Here is a 24,744-nt window from a genome sequence, read left to right as displayed (position 1 = left end):
CGAAGAAACAGCTTGTGACGTCGATAACATTGTACTATCATCCGCTACGACACCAACGAATTCCGACGCCATCAACTGATACAAATATACATATACAAAATCAATAACTATCATTAAATGACGTAAACATGTATTGTTATTATAAATTTACATACAAAACTGTATGTGTTTTTATTTGAATTTCGTCTTCACATCGTACTTGGTATAAAATGAAAATAAAAGCTCTTTGCGCAGTCCACGTAATTATCACTGTAAAGGTTTTTAGCTTATTATTAAAGCGAAATGTATTAATCTTGATTATATAAATGTTTCACATTATTGTAAAATATATTATTATATAGTTTTGTATCATATTATACATTATACCTGTTGCATGTACTATTAAAATTATTACATAATCATATAATAATTATAATTTTAGCCAATATATACTTAAACATATTCACGCATTAATATAAAACGATATAAAATATTATGACAAGTTGCTAACATAACTAAAAATGTTTGAAATTAGCTAAAACTGTTTTAGTTATTAGGTCAAAATTTAAAATCGTACAATTCAAAATTGTTCAATTACTTACATTATATATTAAGTTTTATACATATAAATATACACGATATATCTATGCATTTTATAATAGTAGACCTTAGCCATTATAGCTGTGCCGATCGATCGCAAACAGAACACAGTGTAAAACTCCCCCCTCAGTCCTCTCCCCTATAAATATGCCATCATGCATAAACAACGTCATCGCATTATAAACAAAATATTATATTAAATGCCTTTATATCACACTGTAAAATAACAATAAGTAGTTTTGTGCACTACAATCAAAGTAATAATTAGCTTAATATAATATTATGTGTGTCATATTGTAGGTTTAATATTATTAACATAATTATTATCAACACCGTTAAAGTAAATAGTGTTTACTTGAAAATTGGCAGCCTGGCCACAGCGAGAGAACTGTTGGGCGGTGGTGGCGAGTTCACCGCCAGGGAGTGTGCGTGAAACGTTCTATATAGGGGTGAGTCAAATAGTGTTGCGGTGATATAGCGACCTTGACCGAGTGTTATGTGTGTGTGTGTGTATGTGTGTGTGTGTGTGTGTGAGTGTACGTGTGCGAAGCAAAGACGGTTGCAAACTTTATGACGGAATAGACAAAAACTCTACTTAAAGGTTGTTGAGGGGCTCTATACCCGCGGCGAGGGTAACGGAGTAAATGGTAGATTGTATATATATATATATTATATACTGGTGTACGGTTGTTCAGCGACAAAGTCGATATTCTTGCCCCAACAATAATATTATTATTATTTCCGTAATGCGTACACCATAATATAATATACAGAAATACAGAGTGTAACAGAAAGAACTGACATAAAATGTAACTTTAACTTATTATGCAAAACTTGTAATCATACTAATTTAAAAAAATATATTGATTTAGATATTAGGTGTATGATAATGTTTAGTTATATATTAAAAGAAAAAAATAATAATATTGATTATAATAAAAATTATTACATAGTTACTAAATAATACTTATGTCAGTTATATTTCTGTTATACATCCACATACAGGGCGATTCAAAAATCCTATCTAAGACTAATGGCATTAAAAAATCGCTATAATCGATATAGTAATATTTTTACTTACATACATAAATATAATATACCAAAAGTAATAGTTATGATGTATTTGTGATGTAAATGCAATTAACACTCATCTTGGTGTAACCTGGTACAGGTATAGGTATCTAAATAATAATTTTAATTTTTTCATTTTAATAATAATAATTTTTAAAATGAAATCGGAAATATTTATCAAAACTTGGTATATCCACAATTCAAAAACAAAAATGCTATCTAACTGCAGATTCGTCGTTATAACATTTAAACTATGTAATAATATATTATAAAGCAACAACTATATTATATTATGCATTATATAACATACTTGTATCACGCTGAATCTCTCGATCAGTTAATCGCAAACATAACATAGATGCATATTACGGGTTATAAGTTTGTTATGATAAACAATTTATTTGGGTATACGAAAATATTTCTTATCCTGGCCCGTTTACGAGCTGATATTAAAACTAATCAATACCAAAAGGTATACCTACACATATATTACACATGGCGGTGACCCAGTAAAAACGAGCCGCTGATGCAGCAGCAGCAGCCACCGCCGCCACGATTTCTTTGTTGTTTAGTTCGCGGGCTCGGGCGTGGGGCAAGGTACGTGCGCAGGCTAACCGAACAGTGATGGTCATATATATATACATATATATATATATGTTATGTACGTATATTGTATACAGACGAGAATGGTGTAGAGCCAAGTAAATAGTAAATCCCGCTCGATGAAGGCGGTATATAGTGTATATATACATGTGTATCGATGTAAATGTATTGTATAATTTGGTAGATTTATATGCACAAATGTGTGTTAGTCGCCGAAACGCGAAAATAAATTTAAATAAAAGATTTTCGTATTTTGCAAGTGTATAATAATATATTATTTATATTGTTCGCAAACGCCTGTGCATGATAGACGGTGTTTAGAGGGTAGTATGAGGCCGTCGTTAGCTCACTAGGTACTGTATATCTGCAGTGGCATCGGAAGCTGGAAAACGTCACGATTTGTTATAGTTATAATATAATATACGACAACTGTTGTCGTCGATCGTGTAGATTATTTTTATACTATAATCATACAGACCCAATATAATATTATGATAATCATCATCATCATAGCAATTTAAGTACCGCATATGACGTATATACGCTCATGGAAAACGGCAAAAAGTGCAATAAAACCAAAAAAAAAATATCTGACAAAAATATTATAAATTATAATAATAGTATACATTTATAAAGTGTTAATGCTACACGAAAATCTGACTATAAAGGGGGTAACAGTCGTGACAGAGAGAGACCAGTTATCCTGTTGACAAATTGTTTAGGGACGTTAATATTTTCAACGTTAATATTTTAAGTTATTTCCCATATCTTACAAGATTATTATTATCTAAAAAATCAAAAATTACTGAAATCATAAAAATATTTTTATTCAGCTTATTTACTCGTAGTTTAACACAGTGGATATTATATATACTATATATATTATCAACATAAATTGTTTCAAAGTTAATAATATTTTTAATAACATACAATGGCTATAAATAATTAACATTAAAATTCCTAACAAAATGATAATTTGGGTTCATTTCTATAAATCATATACTGTAACAGTACAATCAATACATACAGTTTTCAGGCATTATATAAAATTAAAATCGGCAGGAAAGAGTGTTTTTATTAACTTTGAAAACACGCCCTTGAGTTCACTATAGCTACCTTCGTCACTCAATCATATTAATAGGAATCAAATCAAAAGAAAAAAAAAAGGGGCGAAAAATATAAAAATAATATTATAGTTTAGATAACACTATATATTATATAATATGTAATCACTAATCATGTAGACAATTCGAAATCGAATCGACCGAAGAGTAACTAATACAAACTACATAATCATTATTAAGGATACCATAATAACACGCCATACCGAATACATAATATTATGATTATTATGAGGTCAGTATTGATATTTTTGCTATAGATACTTATTTTAATATATTTGATACTTGATTTCTAGCGAATAGCTATATTATATATTTTATGGAGACGAACGATTATTGAATACGCTATAAAAAATATATAAAATATAGGGCATAAAAATAAAATATCGAGAGTGTACTTGTATAAATTGTATAACTAGTATTTACCTACATATTAATCCGAAACAGATTTAACAATAATTTACCACATTTTTGTAAAACTAAGTAAATTCAGTGATTATGACAGATATGATAAATGCTTACTAACAATTACCAGACCATTTATATTATATGTAAATAAAATATTATGTATTTTAATCGACTATATATAATGTTACTCATGGATGAAAAAAAATTAATTAGGGTGACTATTGTGTACATCAACCTCAACGTGGATCCTATTGTTATGATAACACGACATAATATAATTGATATGACATTAATATTATTTAAACTGAGATTGAAGTCAGAATGTTTATTTTATAACCAACCGATGAGTAATTAGACTACGTTCTACTTATCGCCAAATGATTAAAGTGTCTGTAATGGCATATTGGCATCGTGTGTTCAATCAATTTGAATAATGCATTTAAACACTCCATTGCAATAATTATAGAGAATTGAATATAATAAGTAAATAAATAATGTAGATAGACTGAATAGGTAAAAAATATCGGATATTTTCCTATAACGAAGTAAGGAAAATGTGAGTAATAATGAGTAAACAGTGGAAATTTAATTTAATATCGTTGGTATTGTATTCGAAAAACGGTTAACTCGTAGAAATTAACGATCAATATCCTTAATAGAATTATTCGAAGTCGAACCATTGGTATCTATTATACATACACATATATACTGGAATATTCCATTTATACATCCCTAATCCTTATAATAATATTTAAAGATATGGCATTAAAAAGGTAGGAAAATGTGAAATGGGTACCACTCTGCTGTACATTAGGACACTATTATAGGAGTGTTAAGTTTGAATTCAATGATACATTGATACATCATTGTATACAAAAAACGATTTTATGAGGAGACAGTTTGTCAACCTACATCACAAATTAATGTATAATACACGAAAAACACCTATGTTCTTAATAATATTTCAAAGAATCAATTGTGTAACTCTAATAATTTACTTATTTTTTTTAACAACTAAAGCGATTAGCGATTATAAAATTATTCATAAAATATTAAAATCATAATCATTGCTCTACGTATGTGTAAGTATATATGTTTAAGTACATTTCCACAAATTTTCCTTTTCCACCAAATTAAATATTGATCGAATCCAAGTTCTCAACAAAACAATTTATTTACCTATTATTAAATATTATTTAATTTGTAGGTACAGATATATTATTTTTTAAAAAAACATTATAATAAAATAATTTTAATACTATAAAAATAATAAATATTTAATTTAAAGATCCTAGAAAGTCAGTTTGCTACATGTTGAGTAATAGATATGTTAAATTAAAATTGTATGATAATAAATGAAAAAAATTAACAATTAGGTAATTGAATACGAAAAACGATTTTAATTGAAGACGTAGTTTGTTTGCTATTATATTTAATTTAATTATATTTTGATTGAAATTATCAATACTGCAGTAGAATTATGTTAAACTAATTTTTATTAAAAATGAGTAGCTTATATTATATACTAAATAATGATAATATTATGGCATGTATGATATTATGATACATTATTGTTATTAATAAATAAGTCGACGTATCATATAAAGTGGTGTGAATTGGTTCATGATATAAAATAAATAGCTGATATTATCAATAAGACAACGGAGAACTTACACGCAGAAGAGATATAACAAAGAGATGTACAATATATTGGAACTGGTTCCAGTAATAAGTTTTATCAAGAACCAGTGCATTCAATCGTTAGGCTACATAATAAGAAGAGAGAAGAAAACAGTTTAAGTAGTACTAGGATAGAAACCAAAAGGAAAAAGACCTAAAGGAAGACCTAGGAAAAATAGATTGACGTGATAAAAGTAGATCTAAAAACTCTAAGAGCTGAGGCTGGAGTAAGACTGTCCAAAATAGAGACAAGTGACAAAGTGTAATAATGGCAACAAAAACTCTTTAAAAGCAGACAAACTAGAATTAGAAGTATTTATTAAATATTTAAAATAATGTTATAATACTTAATGTGGTTTGAAATTCTACAAACTCATAATATTCTATTCAATATGTTTTATTTGCTTTACGCAAATCTATGGAAGTGTTGTACATTTAGTTGCCTATATCTAAAACGTTGTCTTAACAAAATTATTTTACAATAGGTAATTGAAAATATAAAATCGCAGTTTTGTGGGATGTCGGAAAAATGGACTAGCTGTGTATCAATGTATCAGACAAAAAAAGAATAGTTATGTAAAAAATGTATTAATTTTAAATAATAGTAAATATTCATGAATATACGAATTTTATTTTTGTATTATAATTTATAACATTAGGATTAGATAGGTTAATTAAAATAGGTAATCGTAATCTTACATGATATTTATTAAATTAACTACGAAATTATAGACATATTATTAATTTAATTATATTTATATAATAGTGCGAGGGTTAAATGTTTTCAGGTTACCAACAATAGCTTTATTGTTGTGAATATTATGTATAACAAATAATAACCCTTTGAGAGATATTATACCTTTATAAATTATAATCAGGGGCATGGATAGTCGGAAAACAATAGATGCCAAGTCAACTATAGACTACAATATTACAAAGGCATTTGTTTAGGAACTCAATATTTTTTTCAATTCGTGTATAAAAACAATGCACGAATAAATTATTATACATAGCAATACCTAGAGTATCACTTGGAATTTCACAAAACCTTTAAGTCAAGACAGATAAGTTGACATAACATGAACTTCATAATCATCCATTTAAAATTACAAAATTATCACGAAGGTGAAATTCTATACATCCATACTATAAGCTTCTTAGCAGTATTAGCATATTATACATTCATAATTTTGCCAACAATTTTAAACGTCTATGCCCCCTTTTTGTAGATTTAATAATAATTCTTAATTCCAATGGACCGAAACCTTAGCTAAACATAAGTAATGTTTTTTTAGAATTAAGATATAAATATATAGTAAATGAATAGTTAAAATTGTTTCAAGATTAGTGTGTAAGCTATAATCATACAAACATGAAACAAGTTTAACGTTGGTAGTGCATTTGAATGGGTGACCAACACTCCTTCCCACAAGAATTGAGCATTGTTAATATTTTTATTTTATTTAGTAGTACCTATCTATGGTGAAATAATTGCCAAGCATGCATTAAATAAAATTAAAAATAAATATTACTGTTAAAAAATCTAGAAGTTGATTTAGAGTAGTAGTGTAATGCATGGAAACATTCTGTATCAAATTTCAATAAAAAATTGTAATTCAAGTTATCCGACTTTATAATTGACTTTTATGTTTGAATAAAAAGTATAAACATGTTTACATAGGATTAGGTATTTAAATTACATTATGTGAAATGCAATATTTTTTTATACACTATAATTTATGATTACGCCTTTGCCTTTTTACCAAGCGTACATACAAAGAAGTAAAAATACTACGCCTAAATTAATACCCAATACCCTCATAATGATGCAAGATTAATACTAGATTATTGTTTATTTATGTTTATTAGTAGGGGCTCGGAATTTATTGCATTTGCATGATTTTTTTTGGAAAATTAGATTTATTATCAAGTAAGCTTGAAATTAAATTCACAACACTACGAAAAAATATTACAACTTTATAGTGTGTATTTGATGATTAATAGTATGTTTATAAAACAATTTGACAAAAAAAATAAATACTAGGTATTATTGTATCGAGTTTAGTTTTTCAAATCCCTAGTTGGTACCTAATACCTATACAATTTATCGTTTCTATTAATAAAATATTTGTGTTGATGAAAATTGTGAGTAGAAAAATAAGTAAATGCACCTATATTTAGTACTTTTTAAGTGCATTAAGTTCTGAACCTTACTTATTAAATATCTCTATTGGCACTATTCGTTCATAACTAACATTAAATCTGTCCCCAGAATATTCAGTAACAAAAAAATCTTTTTTTTTAAATCTTAATTTAAGATTTTTCATTTTAGTGAGACGTCATGTCTCTATAAGAAATTTCAAATGTAGTATCCATCTAATATCTTGTATTTTACAAAATTATATTTAAGGCAAGAAATACAATTTATAAGTAGATGGTAACTATTTTATTAATAATTCTATAACTAAATAAATTATTAGACAATATTTAATAAGTTAATGTCCTTAACTCTTAATAATGAAGTTTGGTCTAATAAAAATAAAAATTGTTGATTATAATTTATAACTATAAGTTATCCTATTATAAATATTATTACTATTACTCACTGGTTAAGATATGCTAAGTCACCCAAGATAAATCACACATGTATTTTTACTCAAGTTACAATTTCAAACTTTGTAGATGACTTTCATTCATGAAGTCATTATTATAATTGCTTTTCTTACTCAAATCATTACAACACTTAATAAATAAAAATTAAAAACAACTAGATTACTACAAATTCTTTTCTTATTTTAAATTTTCCTTTTCAGAGCTAATGAGCTTAAAAATTTAGTGTAAATTACTATAAAATATTTAAATAAATACCTAATTAAAAAAAAAAAAAAACTATTATTATACTTTAGCACCCTTTTGATGGAAAATTATTTAAATAGTAAATTTTTTTACTCAATTCAGAATCAAGTTTATACTAGGCAATGGAAAAAAAACAGTTTAATTGACAGCAAGAATAATCAGATACCATGCTCCACCAATCACCAAGTCGGTTGTCCAGATGTATAGGTTTGAGCATTTAAGTATGTGGATTCTTATTCTGAATAGAGTTTAATTAATAATATAATATTGTAAAAATAATATCATAATAGATGTAACCATAAAAGCACAATTACTTTTAAATATTACTACAAAAAGGCTAATTACCAGAAACATGAAACAAAACACAAATTCATAAATTTTATACTTTTTTTTATTTTGTAATTTTTTATTTTTAAGCAATATAATTAATTACATTTATTGAGGTGGAGCTCTACCACGGCCAAATCCACCAAATGCACCAGGTCCTCTCTGAATTTAAACAAAAATATTATGATTAATATAATTGTTGATTTGTATAAATAAAAACAATAAATAATCTATCATGAAATTTAAATTATACTTACAAAGTCCAATTCAGCAGTACCAGCGCCCACTTCAGCTTTTTTGTCAGTTCCAGGTGCACCTGGAGCCCGTCTATATGTTGCTCTGTCTTCACCTGATCGGCCACCTTCGGGCCTTCCTCCTGGTGTGGTTCTAGGTCCTCTTGCATCTTGTCTAGCTTGTCTCTTCAATGTAGCTGGAACAATCTAAAAACAAGTATTAATAAAATTGCATTAGTATTTAAGTTACAACAGATGAAAAAAATAAGAAAGTTATTGGTTATAATAATTATTACTAAATTATTTAAGTACATGTATTTACAAACAGAAAAACATCCATTAACGGACATCTCTCAATAGTGATCTTTTTTAAGGAATGAGGACATTTTTACTAGTTTTTGATGGGTAAACCTCTGAATAACAGATATTATTTTAATCTTTATTTGAAAATAATACTTTAATACGTATTCGCATTCATATATACTCTTATATGTAATTCCAATAACAAACTTGTTATGGGACGATAAGATAACAACAAATTTGATTATCAGTGAAATGTTTATGAGTGATATGAAAAAAAATGTCAGTTAGTGACATTATGTCTGCTATAACGAATGCAGTAATTTTATTTCATCAATAGAGATAAAGAGCAATTCTATTGTCAATGATATTACTAATGAGGCTTCATAGATACAGTGTAATTATAAACAGACAAAGCTCACCGATTTCTTCTCAAAAAATAATTTGTTAAAGTATAAAAACGCAATAATTTATAGCAAATAATAACATTATACTTACATACATACATAGTACATTATTTTATTTAAGTTAAAAACCTGGTTTTTTTCTACAAAATTTACACTTAATAAATTTTAAAAATGTATCACCTCTTAATAATGGACATTTTTAAATAATGAATGAAATTTTGGTAACCAAGAGTGTCCGATATTCAGAGGTTTTACTATATCAAGCCAAGTTATATTAATTACTTAATAAAATAGAAAATTGCTTCAAAGGAACAGGATTATATAAAAATGGGTTATTTCATTTAATTGTATATTTCATCATATTATGCATTTTTATTATATTATATATTATAAAGAACATTTCAATTTTTTGCAAAAACTTAGTTTCAAGTCAGTGCCAAGTAATTGAAGTTTATTAATAAAAAAATAAAAATAAATTTAAACATTTATTTTAAATTTAATATCTACTTTTTAAAATATAATCAATAACCACATAGCTATACGATTAAAAATTAACACAAGTAGTTGGTTTTTAACGAGTTAATAGTAAAAAATAAAACAATATGAAGAAGATTAACTTATGAATTAAAAAATTTAATAGACATATTTTTTTTTTTATATATATAATTTATGAATTTTCTTTACACAGATTTTTAGAAGCAGTTACATACAGCCTTTAATTGCATGAGCATTTGAACTCTGATGTAGGTTATGTATCAATATTTTAGTTGGAAATAGATTCCATATTACCTATTTTACTTAATAAAACATCTAAATAAATTTAAAAAACATGTATTTACCTCAGTTGGTAAATGAAGATAATCCCTAAGGTATTGAATTCCCTCATTTGTCAAGTACCAATAATAATGACGCCATGCAAATTGTTCTTTGACATAATCTCTAGATTTGAGACTCTAAATAAATTTCAAAATATTATTGATACACATCAAATACACATTGAATATATTAGTTAAATACCTGCATAGCTTTAATGACTTGTAAATTTGGAATGCCTTCAATATCGGGATGTACTGGTTTATGGAAGTCCTTCTCGGCAACCATTACACCTTCTTTGAAGAGATATTCATAGATAGCCCTGCGATTCTTTTTTGGCATCAACATTCTGTTAAAATATTATTATTCACTAACTCGTATAGTTGTACAATATACATTAATGTGTAATAAGACAACTCAATATGTACACATTACAAATAAAAGTAACTTTTGAGTTTACGACAAAATCAAATTTATCAGACAGGAATCGTGTTAGGAAATATATAGCACAATTAAATAATAAGCAATTAGTTAATTAAATAAATACTTACTTGGATGTTAGTGGATAAAAATTCTAAAAACCAAAACGGATGAAATAGGTTGTAACTACCACAATTAATAAGAAAGAAAAAGCTATGTTATCAACAGACCAACCTCAAAAAATTTTTAGTCAACAGACAACAATTCTTAGTAATGGTATGCATGGTATACGAAATAATGATAAGAGTTACCACAATCCAGTTGCGGCATCAACCATGATAGTTATTATCACAGTCTTGAATATCTCATATAACTACGGTTATCATTGAAACCAATAATAATAAAATGATATAAAAATGATTGTATACAAGTTAACAGGTATTTACAGTTTAAAATAAATTAACAGATAAATTTATATTTTAATAATTTAGTATTAAATACAGAAATAAGATTTTCCTGATGTCTGATATTAATTAGAATCAGTAATTGATATTCAATATTCATTATTTTTTTTTTAATTTAATTTTACTTTTAAATAATGTGTGAGATTACTTGTGAGAATTTTTATTCCGAATTACCGACCATTGAAGACGCAATCAAAAAATCTGCTTTTATTAGCTTAGACATGGAGTTCTCTAAATTATATGACAATGCATCAAGACCATTTAGGTAAGTTATTACCTAAATAAATGATTAAATGAATTCTAATTAAAAATAAGAACTATGAAATATAACACGGTAAATTAATGTTTTTGTAATATAATATATTTTATTGTACATACAGGTTATAGTTGCCTATAAAGTAAACGAAAAACATATTTTTTAGTTACATGCTCAGTGGAAGATTAAAAAAATAAAAAGTGCAAATTCTTGTGTTGTATAATAGATAGTGTGCATTTCAATACAAATGATTAATATTTTGGTGATAGTTCTCAGTTATAACAGAAATCTCTTTAAAATAAATAATTATAGCTATTGCTAGTACTATCTCACGCTGTATAAAAAAAAAAGATATTGCACTTAAAAATAGAGATTAATATGTACATAATCTTACTTAATAAAACAAAAATTTGTTTTCATATTTTAAATTTAACTTATCTAGCATGTAAATTGTTCAGTGTATTTTTGATCAATATATGTATATATATATATTAGAACAATGATTGTTGAAAATTATACTAATTCTTACTATAGGAATAAAATATTTTTATTTGCAACTTATATCTATGTTTTAGTTTATCTTTAAATAATCCAACAAATTAATTATTATAATTTACTAATATCATAAATGCATTTACAGTTTATTTGATACAACTGAAGAACGATATAAAAAATTGCGCCAACAAGTATCTGATATAACCTGTATACAGTTAGGTATAGCCATTTATATTTATGATGTCGATAACAAAACATTTAATATGAGTACTTACACTTTTTACACCTACCCTCAGACATTTTATAAATCTGATAGTATTGTAAATTTTCAAACATCATGCGTTGAATTTTTATGTAAATATAATTTTGATTTTAATAAGGTAAATTTTATTTTATATTTATTTAAGTTAATATTTTACATTAATTATTTAATTGCATTTTTATTAAGTTATTTCATAGCAGAGTACCATATTTAACTAATGAACAAGAATTAAAAATTAAGTCAGAAATGTTGGATGAATTATTTTTTGACAAATATTTTGAAACTAATTTAAAATTTCGTTCCATTGAAGAAGAATTAATGAAAATTTTAAAAATTGTTTCTGAATGGTATAATTTGGCCGACTATGGAGAGCAGACATTTTTAGAAATAAATGGATGCAATGAACCTGCATATATTATCCTAATGCAATATTATCTTCTGAAAAAGTTAAAATTTATAATCATAGATGAAGTAATGCTATAATGAAAGACATTATTATATAATATAATTTTTAAAATATTTATATTTATATTTTTTTTTTAGAATCAATTAGGATTAAATATTACAAAAATAAAAGGTGATACAAACTCAGAAACATTAAACAATACAATTTATGAAAATTTAAAACTAAGTTTATTAAATAAGATGATGGGTATCAAATATTTAATAAAACTAATATCAAAGTTGAAAAAACCAATAATTGGGCATAATTGTGCTTTAGATATTTTAATTTTATCTAATCAATTTTTCACTCCTTTACCTGGTTAGTATAAAAATAGTTATACATAAAAAGTTATTTATTTTTACCATGCTAAATAAATTTAAATATTTTTATAATTAAAATTTGAAGTGGTAATGTTAAGTGCTATATCATGTATTCACAATATCAAATTGTTGATTATACCAATACAATTATCCATCTATAATAAATAATTTATTTTTTATTTACTTATTTATTTAAAGTTGTAACATCCCAAAGTGGTTGTGAGTACAATATTTATGTTTACAAAAATGTATGAATAGATAATATATTAATACATATTTAAAAAAATATATTATATATAATAAAAGAAACAAGTATATATTACTTAAAAAAAAATAAGTAAATTAATTAATATTCATTATTGAAATTTTTAATCTAAGATGTGAATCAAAAAAAGAAAGTCGAAGTTTGGTAATTATACAAATTTCTAAAAGACAGTACCCCCAGACTATTTTCAGTTATATATATTAAGCAATGAGGTACTAGAGAAAGACAATTATTTCTTGAATTGAAGGTTGAAATTTTAAAATTTATTTTATTTAGGAATTTTGGACAGAAAAGTTTACTATTAACTTATAGACAAAAGCTATATCGTTAAATAATCTTCTAGAAGCTAATGGTTCTAAACCTAATTCTAAAGCTGATATTTCTAGGGAAACGTCTGCTTGATCTTGTTTGTATGACATCATCCTTATAAATCAATGTTAAATTGTATAGAGTTTGTCAATAAGATTAATTTGTTTGTTATTTCAAACTACTGACACATATTCTATAAAGACTAACGTGTGAACAATAAAGCATTTTTAAACAATTAGAGTTTTTGAATTCTTAACAGTTTTGATTTATAAAACTGATATCCTGCAGAGCTTTTCTATAAATGGTGTCAATATAATTATTGAATGTTAGATCGGAAGACAATAGAACATTTTAATCACTGTAGACATATTCTATAATTCATAATTATTTATTTTTATATGTAAAGTTGTATTTTTCTGAAGATTAAATGAGATATGTTTACATTTAGGAGGGGTTAACTAAAAGATTGTTTAGATTATACTATTTTGAAAATTCATCTAGATCCTTTTGTAACTGATTTGAGTTTCCAATTAAATTTACTGGTAGACACATTTTCAGGTTATCAGCGAATAATAAATATTTATAAAATTTGAAGGAATTCCTATTGCACGATGTATTTATATAATACATACCTAAATTTATATTTCAGAAAACTTCAAAGATTTTCAAAATTTTGTATCTGACAATTTTGGTCCAATTTATGATACTAAATTATTATGTAAGGAAGTTAAACGTATAGTATCTAAAAATGGTTTGTAGTATATATTAAATTATAAAATTCTGATTCCTTTATCATTTTTATAAACTTAATAGGATTTATTTTTCCATTAGATTTATGGATGGGAAGTTCTCTTTCAGAAATATATTCATTTTTAAAAGATGGAGATGGCGAAAAATATTCAAATATTATAAGTATTCAATTGACTGGTATTGAAGAACGTAAGAATATAAAATATTCAATATTTATATTATGTCTTAAATAGCAATAATTGTTTTTTTTTTTTTACAAGGAACAATATTAAAATTAAAATGTTGTTTTGCCTTGACTTGTTATTAGTAAAAACCTATTGAATTATGATAACCATTAATAATCATTTCATATATAGAAATAGAAATAATAATTTTTTGTCATACCTATATGCTAAAATAGTATATGCGTGCATAATAATCTTAAATAAATATTTTTTTTCTAAATTCTAATATTTAATAAGAAATAATTATTTGTGTTTAATTAATGTTTATAATTTCATTGCATTTTAATGATAATTGCTTTTTATATTATATTTTAGCTCCAAATATGAAATTACACCATGCTGGGTGGGATGCCTATTATACTGGTTATTGTTTTGTTAAAATGATTCACATAATTAAAAGCTTTTCGTGTAAGACGTAAGTAGTTAATCTATTATATTTAAAATAATAAGTTGAATTAATTTTTAGTAATAATTGTTCTATAGAAATAAGTACATAACTAAATTACTATATATTGACTTATTTTTCTTTTATTATAGGTTATAACAAGTTAGTTTAAATTTATGTTAATTTTATCTTGTTTTTTTTTTAGATAGATAAGTATATATAAAAAATATGTTTATAATTCTTAAATAGCTTGAAAAATCAATATGGTTTTAATCACATTTTCTGCAAATAATTATTATTCAATAATGTTATTTGTTTTATTAAATAAAATAATACATTTAAATTAATATTTATAGTGAAAAAACAAATCTAAGATATACTTTAACAGAGCTTTTCAAATCAATAGAATTTTCTAAGAATAAATTGTTCACCAGTCGATCAATATCAAATATTTTGGTAATTATTTACTTATCTTAAAAAGTTTATTATATTACGTACATTAAAAATTAAAATTTTTTATAAACTGCTTATTTATTTTAATAAAGGACTTGGAAGCTGATGAACACCATCATCAGACAAATCATTTAATTATTCAGAATAAAGGAACTCTTTATAAAGCTTTAGATTTAAAAAAAGTAAATAATATAATAATATTATATTGTTATATGTTATTTAATTTCATTGTTATTATCTTTTTTTGGTTTCAGCTTAAGCAAGATCTCCAACAAATTAGTCATTTTGATATTAAATTACTTTCAAACTATACTGCATTGGTTGCCTTCCCTTTCGTGTACGTTTTTATATATTGTCTTACACTTTTTAATGTATAGTTCTATTCCAGTAAAATAAATATACTAATACTTCAATCACTGATTTTAAACAAGTATTCTATGATTTGTTAAGTCTGAACTAAATGCTTTTAGAAACATAATGGCTGATAAAATAACCTAATTAATTGTAATTTCTTTTAACTAAAAAGAAAAAAAAATGTTTTGAATTTAATTAGAGGTTATTCATCAAAATAATTTGTTTTAAATTATAATTATTCTTATCAATCTTTCATTCAAAATTTTGAAAATATTATTGGTATTGATTACACTGCAATTCATTATTTATTTATTTATATTTTTTACTTAAATTTGATCAAGAACAAATATTAACATTTTTTTGTTTATATTTTAACTATTTTCCTAGTTTTAATTTATTTAAAATTATTTATATTATTTTTTAACTTTTAATTATAGGCATAGCCGTATCATTTATAAACTTAATACAAACTACAATGTGGAAAATTATTCAATATATCAAAAGAAAAAGAGAAACAAACAAATTATTTGCTTCAGTTGTTTAGCAATGTAAGTATTTTTTTAAAACTATCAAATTAATAATTAAACAATAATAAGAAAAAAAATTTCAGAATAACTACTTGTATAACAATTATAAAATATGTAAAGAAGTAATTAAATATGTAAGTATAAATTTTTTTCTTCATATATTTGATGTTATTAAACTAAATATATAGTGTTTTTTATTATTTTAATAATATTAATAATTCTCAAAACATTTTATCCATTTCATTTAATTGTATGCATTAAAATATCAGCCCTGCTTATTATAAATGTCCAGTTTAAAACTATTTTCTAGTATATTAATACTTATAATACTAAAATTAATTGTTATTCATAATATGTCAGGACATCAGGTATAGAATGTGATGAATTTTATGAAAAATTCCTATCAATGCAATCCATAATTGTTTCAATATTATCTTTTACATAATTTAGTGTTTGTTCAAAATATTATTACTATTATGTTATTTATGGGTTTATACTTCATAACAATAATTTCCAGTTAATATATATATTATAACTTTTTATTTATTCCTTTATTGTTATATCTTATTCTAAAATCAATAATAAAATATGAAATTTAAGTTTGTTACTAAATATTTCAAAATTCTTAGTGACAAATAATAACATTACATTTTCATATTATAATTATTGTATGACCATAAATCATGATATTTGTCAACATTTAATCTAGTGCAAATTTAATTTACTGTAAGTTTTTTTTTATAATAAGTTTAATATGTTGAAGAAATAAACTATATTAATACATTAATGATATTTTAAAATATAAATTTTACATAGATGTTAATCATTTGAATAGAGTATTTATTTTTCAGTATTTCCATTTTTATCCACATCCTCCTCTAGAACATGCACTTCTCCTTGGCGGTCTATAATTTGAACCACTGCCTGATCCCATTAAAGGATTGTAATCTAAACAAAACAAAATATTAATAAGTTAATTATAAATTAAGGTTATGAATCAGTGCTAAATTATGTTCACATCAATTTTATTCAATTGATAAATCTAATCTGTTTCTGTATATATTTAATTATTTTGAAAAATTAAAAAATATTTTTTTAAGTGAGCCATGATATTTTTCTTTTAAGTAATTTATCCATAAAAATATATACCTAAAGATTACATTTTTGTATTTTTAATGTAAATTAATAAATACATTAAGTCATGTGTCCAACTATATAAAACCAATTAAATTTAAAAGTATATATTACCTGGTTTTGATTTTTTTGATTTTTCAGAACTATTCATTGACTGTCCTGTTATTCCATTATTTAATAATGCTTGTTTTTCTTCTAATATTTTTTTCTCTTTCTAACATACAGATTACACTTTAATTTAAAAATGAACCAAAATTTATAATACCTAAAAACTAACTAATAAATATTACTTCTTTTTGTTTTTCAAGTGCTATTTTAGCCTTTTTTTCATATTCTTCTTGGAATTTAGCTCTAGCTTTTTGTAATTCTTCTTGTTTTTGTTTATATAAATCTGGATCTATAATTATAGATAATTAGTGTAATTATATCATCTCTTTCAAAGAGAGTTTTTCATACTTTTTTTAATGTCAGCATCGTACGCAGCTACTGCTCGTTGTTCTAACCACTTTAAATAATGAGGCCATAATTTAGGGACTAAATATGCCAACAATATTAAGAAAGCCATGAAGTACCATCCATTGTTTTGAACAAATTTAAAAAAATTCCATATGTAATCTATATGGAATAACAAGATATTTTGATATTAAATTATTATATATAGTAATAAATAACCCATACATTTTAAGTGTGTAGATTTACAGTATTGAATTTTTAATTTATTTTAACAACCTTGAAATTTTAATTAAAAATTCTCACCTGTAATAGATTCTGTAACTTCTTCATCGGCATAAATTATTTCCTCCTCCATATTATCCATTTTTACGCGTTTAGCATTGATTACTTCTAAAAAGCAAAATTGTATGTGATTTCTAGCATAAATTTAAAAAAGTTTAAGAACTACCTTATTTAAATTGAATTTGATGTCTATTGTTTAGCAACACCACAGATACTGATTGTATAATCAAAAGACAAGACGAGAATTATTAATATTCATTAGTCACCAATATTATAATAAATGTTGTATTCTGTAATCTGGTTATATTACTCAATGTTGTCATCACGGTTTAAGGTAACTATTATCGTGTCAATATGTGATATGTTGATGTTGATGCTTATGTTTTAATATTGATTACTATTATCAGTAACAGTGTGACCAAGTAAATTATAAAACTCAGATTTGTATTGTTAAACCTAGTAAAATATACATCAGATAAATATTGAAGTTGGAATATATAAATACATAATATTATTTTATATTTGTTCATAAATTCATAATAGTTAATAGAAAATGTAGTCTTAGAGTTATAACTTAGTATTTATTATCAGGTACATTATTGATAAAATTTAGATTAAATGTATAAGTATTAATTGAATTATACAATTTAAAACTGTTATTTTCATCATTTTTTATAAAAATTATATATTTATATTTTATGTTTAAATTCATTAGAGATATATAAATTAAAAGTAATAATTTCATCACTGATACCGATCAGTTTTTCGCTTTCTATTTTTATGGGCACTAATATTTTGTTAAGCTCGACGACTTGGTTTTTTTTTAGCGTTTTTCTTAGACACTCTTCCCATTGAAATAATAGTAGTTGCACCTATGGTCAAACAATAAATAATTCTACATTTATACATTATAAGTGCCTTGGTATCTACTTAATTATACATTAAAATTTAATAATTCCCATACGTTCACAACCATTATTAATGTAGACACAGAAATTTAGACAACAAAACCACTCGGATCTCACGGCTTGTGGCTCGATTTGGAAATCGGCGAATGTTTGAAAATACAGGTTTATTGTCATAATAAAAATCAATTAATTATTATGTAATAATGTGTTAAATAATTATATATTTATATGGCATATCGTCGGTTATTGGGTATTAGGTATAGTACTTGTGACCATCAATACAATAGGTACATTGTAATACAATTATAGCCTTGTATGTGATGCACTTGCACACATATTTTTACAGCCGTTTCGAGTGTATATAATTTTTATAAAAATCAATAATAGTTATGTATAATACATGTATTATTTAATTTTTAGTACTTATATTTGTACCTATATGTAATGCGTTAATGTGTATATAGTTTTTTAATTTTCGTAATTTAATGATATTATTGTGAGCATAGTTTATATAGTTTTTTTATTTAACGGTGAATAATGTCAGTAAATATTCGCAGTGGTTGTTTCTGGGTATAAACAACACGACCATCTGCCGTGATTAAAGACTTGAAGGTTGAAACAAGTTCAAGCATCAATAGCAATCTATAAACTATAATATTGTATTATATTTATAAGAATGTTATGTACTCTGTGGCCTTAGATACCTATGTCAACTTTATACAGCGTGTAATGTTGTTTCAACTTTTATTGCTCTAAGCAGTGGCGGAACTAAGCGGGGAATCCGGGGATTGATCCCCGGGCGTAAAATTTTGGTGGAACCTAATGAAGCTATATTTTGTTTTTGTTGTATTTTATTTGGAACCAAATCAAGTGCCTTAACAGATCCTAAACAAGGTTTTACAAACTGGAAAAAAATGGAACGTTTAATGGAACATGAAAATTCTTTAGACCACGTTAAAAATTTCCTTGAATGGAAAATTTTTGAAAAAAAATTAAAAAATGGTGGAGCTATTGATGACTGTTTACAAAATGAAATAAGATCACAAGAAGCAAAATGGAGACACATTTTAAAAGCAATTTTGAATGCAATATTGTACTGTGCCATCAACAATTTAGGATTGAGGGGACATTCAGACATACCTGGGAGTCCATCCGCAGGTCATTTTCTTAATTTGTTAAGTTTAATAAGTAAATATGATCTTATATTAAAAGAACACATTGAATCACATAAAAAAAGTTCTATAAATTACTTTTCTCATCAAATTCAAGATGAGTTTATAGCTTTGTTGTCTAAAAGAGTTCGAAATGAAATCATACATCAAATTAAATCTGCTAAATATTATACAATAATGTTTGATTACACGCCAGATGTGTCAAGAACAGAGCAAATGAGTCAAGTTATTAGATACGTTCGTGTCACTGGTAGTAAAGTAATTGTAGAAGAAAGTTTCTTAGGCTTTATAGAATCTCATGAAAAAACTGGTAGTGGTTTGACTACTGAAATATTACATCAGATATGTCAAGATGGTTTGGATATTAATAATTGTAGGGGCCAAGCATATGACAACGGATCAAATATGGCAGGGAAGTACAATGGGGTTCAAGCAAAAATTTTAGAAAAAAATAACTTAGCAACATTTATACCTTGTACAGCACATTGTTTAAATTTAGCAGGTGTAAATGCTGTAGAATCAAATAAACAAATACAACTATTGTTCGGTAAAATTCAACAACTATTTAATTTTTTTTCTGGTTCTACTTTACGTTGGGAAATATTGATGAAATCATTGAAAGTAACTTTTAAACCATTTTCCGATACTAGATGGTCCTCTAAAGCTGCTGCAGTAAAAGCCCTTTACAAACAATTACCTGAAGTGAAATGTGCTTTGATTAATATTATTGAAAATGGAAATCTTGATTCAAAACCTATTGCGAAAAATTTACTTAATTAAGTGGATCACGAATTTATTTGCTTATTAACGGTTTGGAATTCTATACTATCAAGTATTGATTATGTAAATATATTTCTTCAAAAAAAAACAATTACGGTATGTCAAGCATCAAAAATGATTCATGGATTAATTAAAGAAATAACTGACTTAAGAAATAATAGAATTCAAATATTATTCCAAGACGCTGAACAAATTAGTGTAAAAATGAATATTTCTCCTTCGTTTCCAGAAAAAAGGAAAAAAAGAGCAAAAAAAATGTATATTGATGAATCTGCTGATGAATTGGACATTTCTGCTAAAAACAATTGCATAATTAATTTGAATAATGTCTGTGATGTTTTGCTAACACACTTCGGTTGGAGATTTGAAACATTGAATAATGTATCTTCAGATTTTAGTTTTCTGACTGGATCTGAACTATTCGAAAAAGATACAGATGAATTAGTCAAAGCAGCAGCTGATTTAGCCTTAAAATATAATAAAGACTTAAATGCTTCAGAATTAACAGAAGAAATAATACATTTTAAACATCATGCCATAAGTGCATTACCTAGTATCAAAAATACAACACTATTAGAACTGTTAGAGTTTATTTTTGAGTATTCCATGACAAATATTTTTCCAAATATTTGCATAGCACTTCGACTTTATTTAACATTGCTATGTACAACAGCCACGTGTGAACGAAGTTTTAGCAAACTGAAACTAATAAAAACGTATTTATGCTCCACAATAAATCAAACAAAACTAACTAATCTTGCATTATTGTCTATTGAAAAAGAAATATCAAACTCAATTGATTTCGATTCAGTTATAAACGACTTCGCTGAGGTAAAAGCCAGAAAAATTAAATTTTAAATTTTTTTAAGTATGTAAAGATTGTGTATTGAAATTAATTATTTGTACATGAACAATTTTTTAAATTTAAAGGTTCTTTCATTAAATTAAACAAGTTTATTATTAATAAATTTAATAGTTAGCAAATAGCAATGTAAAAATCAGAATAACTTTTATTTAGTTTAATTATTGTAACACAAGCAATAACATGATTCTATGAGTAAGAACTAGCTCGATATTTTTAACTTTGTTAGTTAACATTAATATGTGTTTAAAAGTTAATAAGAATGTAGTACGTTTGTAATTTGAATTCCAGTTATTAGAAAACAATCGTAGGGAAAGATATTTTAGTCTTGATCTATGATTGGGCGTAATTTTAATATTTTCCCCGGGTGTAAAAAATCTTAGTTCCGCCTCTGGCTCTAAGTAATAAGTTATAATACAACCAAAAATAAACATATAATATATTAATATGCATTATTTACAATACTCTACGATTTTGAACGGGTCTTAAAATACTGTTCTTAGTTATAACTTTAAATAACTATTGCGCCATCGTTTATAAATATTGTAATTTAAGTCTGTTTACGACTTTAAAACATAATTAAGTAAAACAAAAGGGTTGTACGAATATTTTAATTGTATATTACTTTTAGGGAAGATTGTCATGCATACTCGTAAATTCTAATGTAGTATTGTTTTATGATTAGCGGCAACTTAACTTTGAATGATCAAGGCGAACATTGAAAATATTTAATTGTGTGCTTATCTTAGTTAATGTTCAATTAACAAAATAATTAACCACTAATTTTTTTTTTTTTTAAGGTGAATTAGTGGGTACCACTTTATTGTACAATTTACTATAGGTGTCGAGTGATTCACAGAAATGGATGACATGTGTTAAATTTGAATTCAATGATATATTATTGTAAACGAAAGACGATTGAGTGGAAACAGTCTGTCAACCAAATATATCCTTATAAGTAGGTATATTTCGTTACATAATTCTTGATATTGCTGTTAAAGTAATTCATTTTATTATTAGTACTGTAATACGATAGATAGGCTTAATTTTTGCTGGATACATTCCCCTTATTATATTATTTAAATAATTTACTACTATACCATAACATTATATAATTGTTATTAACTTTTGAGGCAATATCATCATTCATCCTACTGTAAACCAGTCACTGGTGGTTACTAGAGTAATAGAGTGAATAAGTTCATCGATTAAATATAAATAGATAATATCTTATAAAAATATTAATCTGAATAGTATTAATAGTAATATTCAGTAATAAAAATTACCCATATTGTAAGAAAATTAAATTGAATTTGTTATTCTTATTTATTATTGATTATTGGGATTAATATTATAAAGGTTATAGATTGGCTATATTTGAAAGTAATTCAGTTTATACAAATATAAGTTTTAGTTATGTTTTGAAACCTCACGCTAGCGAGTTGACATTAAATTGTAAAATTATGAAATTTTATTTAAGGAATTTGTAATAGATCACATGCGTTGATCACGACTAGCACAATGGTCACTGTACTGACAAAAATAGACACACAAGATCCAAAGACAGATGCGAAATTTTAACCAAGTAACCAATCCATAAGCAATCTAAAATCTTTGTCTACCTTCCCATAAAATTAATATTAAATGTAATTTTTTTTAATATATAAATAAATATTTTCGGTTATTATGAGAGTAGATAATAATATACTTATACCTAAAGTTATTGTTTTTCAACAATCATATTACGTATCCCTTCCTCATCTCTAAAGCTTAAAAAAATCAAGGAGTAATATTTACTCAAGATCAGATACATCCAGGAGTTCCGAGGATTATGGTTATATAATATATGCATTACATAAGGTGATGTCATGCAGGGGCGGACTAAGTATCGAGGGGTCCAGAGAGTTAATTACCTGGACCTGTTGATATCACATTTTAATTAATAAATATTTTTAGTTAAAGTGCACAATTAATTTTCATTCAATTTGAAAATAAATGGTATTTTACTATTATATTTTAATATTACATTATATACTTAAATGTATATGATTTTTATTAATTTAAACCATCAAGGGCCCGGGAGGTGATTGCCCCTTTGCTTCCTTGGCCAGTCCGCCCCTGATGTCATGTATGAAAGAGCATAATTTTAATATTAGTAAAAAGCAGTGGCGTAACTATTAGATGTTGGTCCGAGAGCAACATTTTTAATGCCCCCTTCCCAATCCAGGCATTATATAGGGAAATCTAAGAGAAAAAGGTTGCATTCATCTTACTAAAATTATTTTATACATTTTTCAAAAATATTATTACATGTTTTAATAATTCAAAATTTTATAATAATTTATTATTAAAGGAAAAACATTGTATTATTTCGGATCTCAGTGTGCCTGCTTCATCTTATCCCTCTTATTTAGGCTACTGGTCTAAAAAAAACTTTTTTGTTTTCCATTCGTGATTTTCTAGTAGCTGTAATCAAATTTATATAAACTGTTTTAAACTTTACTACGGTTACATCGGTATGCGATGTTTGGATAAATTATTGGCTGTGAGCTATAGGCCTGAAATTAGATTTGCTTATAATACAATCTTAGAATAGATAAAGAAATGCCCATACTTCGAGAAAATCATTTTTCTTTGCTTAATAATTATTTTTAAATGTAATCTGCAATGACATTTTTAAAATGAATTAAAATTTATTTTTTTTATCAACTTTCTAACTAAAATCTAACCAATTACTCTACCATTGTCACTAAGCTACAGTTGGTATTAAATTTTCTATTTTCTCGAGTAAAAAATTGAAATTGAGTGGACGACGTAGGTATTTTA

At 25.1% G+C, this 24,744-nt stretch overlaps 5 protein-coding genes across 5 annotated transcripts; 3 read left to right on the top strand and 2 right to left on the bottom strand.

Moving 5' to 3' along the window:
- Nucleotides 1-8,695: 8,695 nt before the first annotated feature.
- Nucleotides 8,696-11,060, bottom strand: LOC112594637 (40S ribosomal protein S10). The gene is made up of 5 exons (XM_025339534.1): nucleotides 10,950-11,060; nucleotides 10,603-10,747; nucleotides 10,425-10,538; nucleotides 8,903-9,085; nucleotides 8,696-8,807 (listed from the first exon to the last, which is right to left on the bottom strand). Exons 2-5 carry the CDS (start codon nucleotides 10,744-10,746, stop codon nucleotides 8,754-8,756), a joined length of 495 nt encoding a protein of 164 aa, XP_025195319.1. The 5' UTR covers nucleotide 10,747; nucleotides 10,950-11,060; the 3' UTR covers nucleotides 8,696-8,753.
- Nucleotides 11,061-11,284: 224 nt separating this feature from the next.
- LOC112594686 (pre-piRNA 3'-exonuclease trimmer-like) lies at nucleotides 11,285-23,195 on the top strand. Its single transcript, XM_025339628.1, has 13 exons — nucleotides 11,285-11,547; nucleotides 12,179-12,413; nucleotides 12,482-12,766; nucleotides 12,839-13,058; nucleotides 14,284-14,385; nucleotides 14,466-14,573; nucleotides 14,924-15,023; nucleotides 15,350-15,449; nucleotides 15,539-15,628; nucleotides 15,701-15,783; nucleotides 16,238-16,348; nucleotides 16,411-16,461; nucleotides 22,719-23,195. The coding sequence occupies exons 1-12, from the start codon at nucleotides 11,417-11,419 to the stop codon at nucleotides 16,451-16,453; spliced, it is 1,608 nt and encodes a 535-aa protein (XP_025195413.1). The 5' UTR covers nucleotides 11,285-11,416; the 3' UTR covers nucleotides 16,454-16,461; nucleotides 22,719-23,195.
- LOC112594687 (selenoprotein S-like) lies at nucleotides 17,107-18,537 on the bottom strand. Its single transcript, XM_025339630.1, has 6 exons — nucleotides 18,363-18,537; nucleotides 18,218-18,304; nucleotides 17,918-18,076; nucleotides 17,752-17,858; nucleotides 17,576-17,675; nucleotides 17,107-17,275 (listed from the first exon to the last, which is right to left on the bottom strand). The coding sequence occupies exons 2-6, from the start codon at nucleotides 18,276-18,278 to the stop codon at nucleotides 17,190-17,192; spliced, it is 513 nt and encodes a 170-aa protein (XP_025195415.1). The 5' UTR covers nucleotides 18,279-18,304; nucleotides 18,363-18,537; the 3' UTR covers nucleotides 17,107-17,189.
- Nucleotides 20,019-21,056, top strand: LOC112594712 (zinc finger MYM-type protein 1-like). Its single transcript, XM_025339665.1, has one exon. The coding sequence runs from the start codon at nucleotides 20,019-20,021 to the stop codon at nucleotides 21,054-21,056; it is 1,038 nt and encodes a 345-aa protein (XP_025195450.1).
- LOC112594711 (zinc finger MYM-type protein 1-like) lies at nucleotides 21,261-21,914 on the top strand. The gene has a single exon (XM_025339664.1). It carries the CDS (start codon nucleotides 21,261-21,263, stop codon nucleotides 21,912-21,914), a length of 654 nt encoding a protein of 217 aa, XP_025195449.1.
- Nucleotides 23,196-24,744: the final 1,549 nt, after the last annotated feature.

Source organism: Melanaphis sacchari, unplaced genomic scaffold (genome assembly GCF_002803265.2).
Source record: "Melanaphis sacchari strain LSU unplaced genomic scaffold, SCAv2.0 Contig23_pilon_pilon, whole genome shotgun sequence".
NCBI classification, from domain to species: domain Eukaryota; kingdom Metazoa; phylum Arthropoda; class Insecta; order Hemiptera; family Aphididae; genus Melanaphis; species Melanaphis sacchari.
Note: the sequence above shows the minus strand (reverse complement) of the source record. Positions and strands in the feature narration are given on the sequence as shown.

Excerpts from the sequence above, each read along its gene's own strand:
- LOC112594687 (XM_025339630.1), bottom strand. The coding sequence starts at position 18,278 with ATGGATAATATGGAGGAGGAAATAATTTATGCCGATGAAGAAGTTACA. Across the intron at positions 17,859-17,917 it reads CGATGCTGACATTAAAAAAA|ATCCAGATTTATATAAACAA; the intron begins GTATGAAAAACT and ends CTATAATTATAG. Across the intron at positions 17,676-17,751 it reads CACTTGAAAAACAAAAAGAA|AAAGAGAAAAAAATATTAGA; the intron begins GTAATATTTATT and ends TCTGTATGTTAG.
- LOC112594686 (XM_025339628.1), top strand. The coding sequence starts at position 11,417 with ATGTGTGAGATTACTTGTGAGAATTTTTATTCCGAATTACCGACCATT. Across the intron at positions 13,059-14,283 it reads ATTTTTCACTCCTTTACCTG|AAAACTTCAAAGATTTTCAA; the intron begins GTTAGTATAAAA and ends TTTATATTTCAG. Across the intron at positions 14,574-14,923 it reads ATTGACTGGTATTGAAGAAC|CTCCAAATATGAAATTACAC; the intron begins GTAAGAATATAA and ends ATTATATTTTAG.
- LOC112594711 (XM_025339664.1), top strand. The coding sequence starts at position 21,261 with ATGAATATTTCTCCTTCGTTTCCAGAAAAAAGGAAAAAAAGAGCAAAA.
- LOC112594712 (XM_025339665.1), top strand. The coding sequence starts at position 20,019 with ATGGAACGTTTAATGGAACATGAAAATTCTTTAGACCACGTTAAAAAT.
- LOC112594637 (XM_025339534.1), bottom strand. The coding sequence starts at position 10,746 with ATGTTGATGCCAAAAAAGAATCGCAGGGCTATCTATGAATATCTCTTC. Across the intron at positions 10,539-10,602 it reads AAGTCATTAAAGCTATGCAG|AGTCTCAAATCTAGAGATTA; the intron begins GTATTTAACTAA and ends AAATTTATTTAG. Across the intron at positions 9,086-10,424 it reads ATCTTCATTTACCAACTGAG|ATTGTTCCAGCTACATTGAA; the intron begins GTAAATACATGT and ends ACTTGTTTTTAG.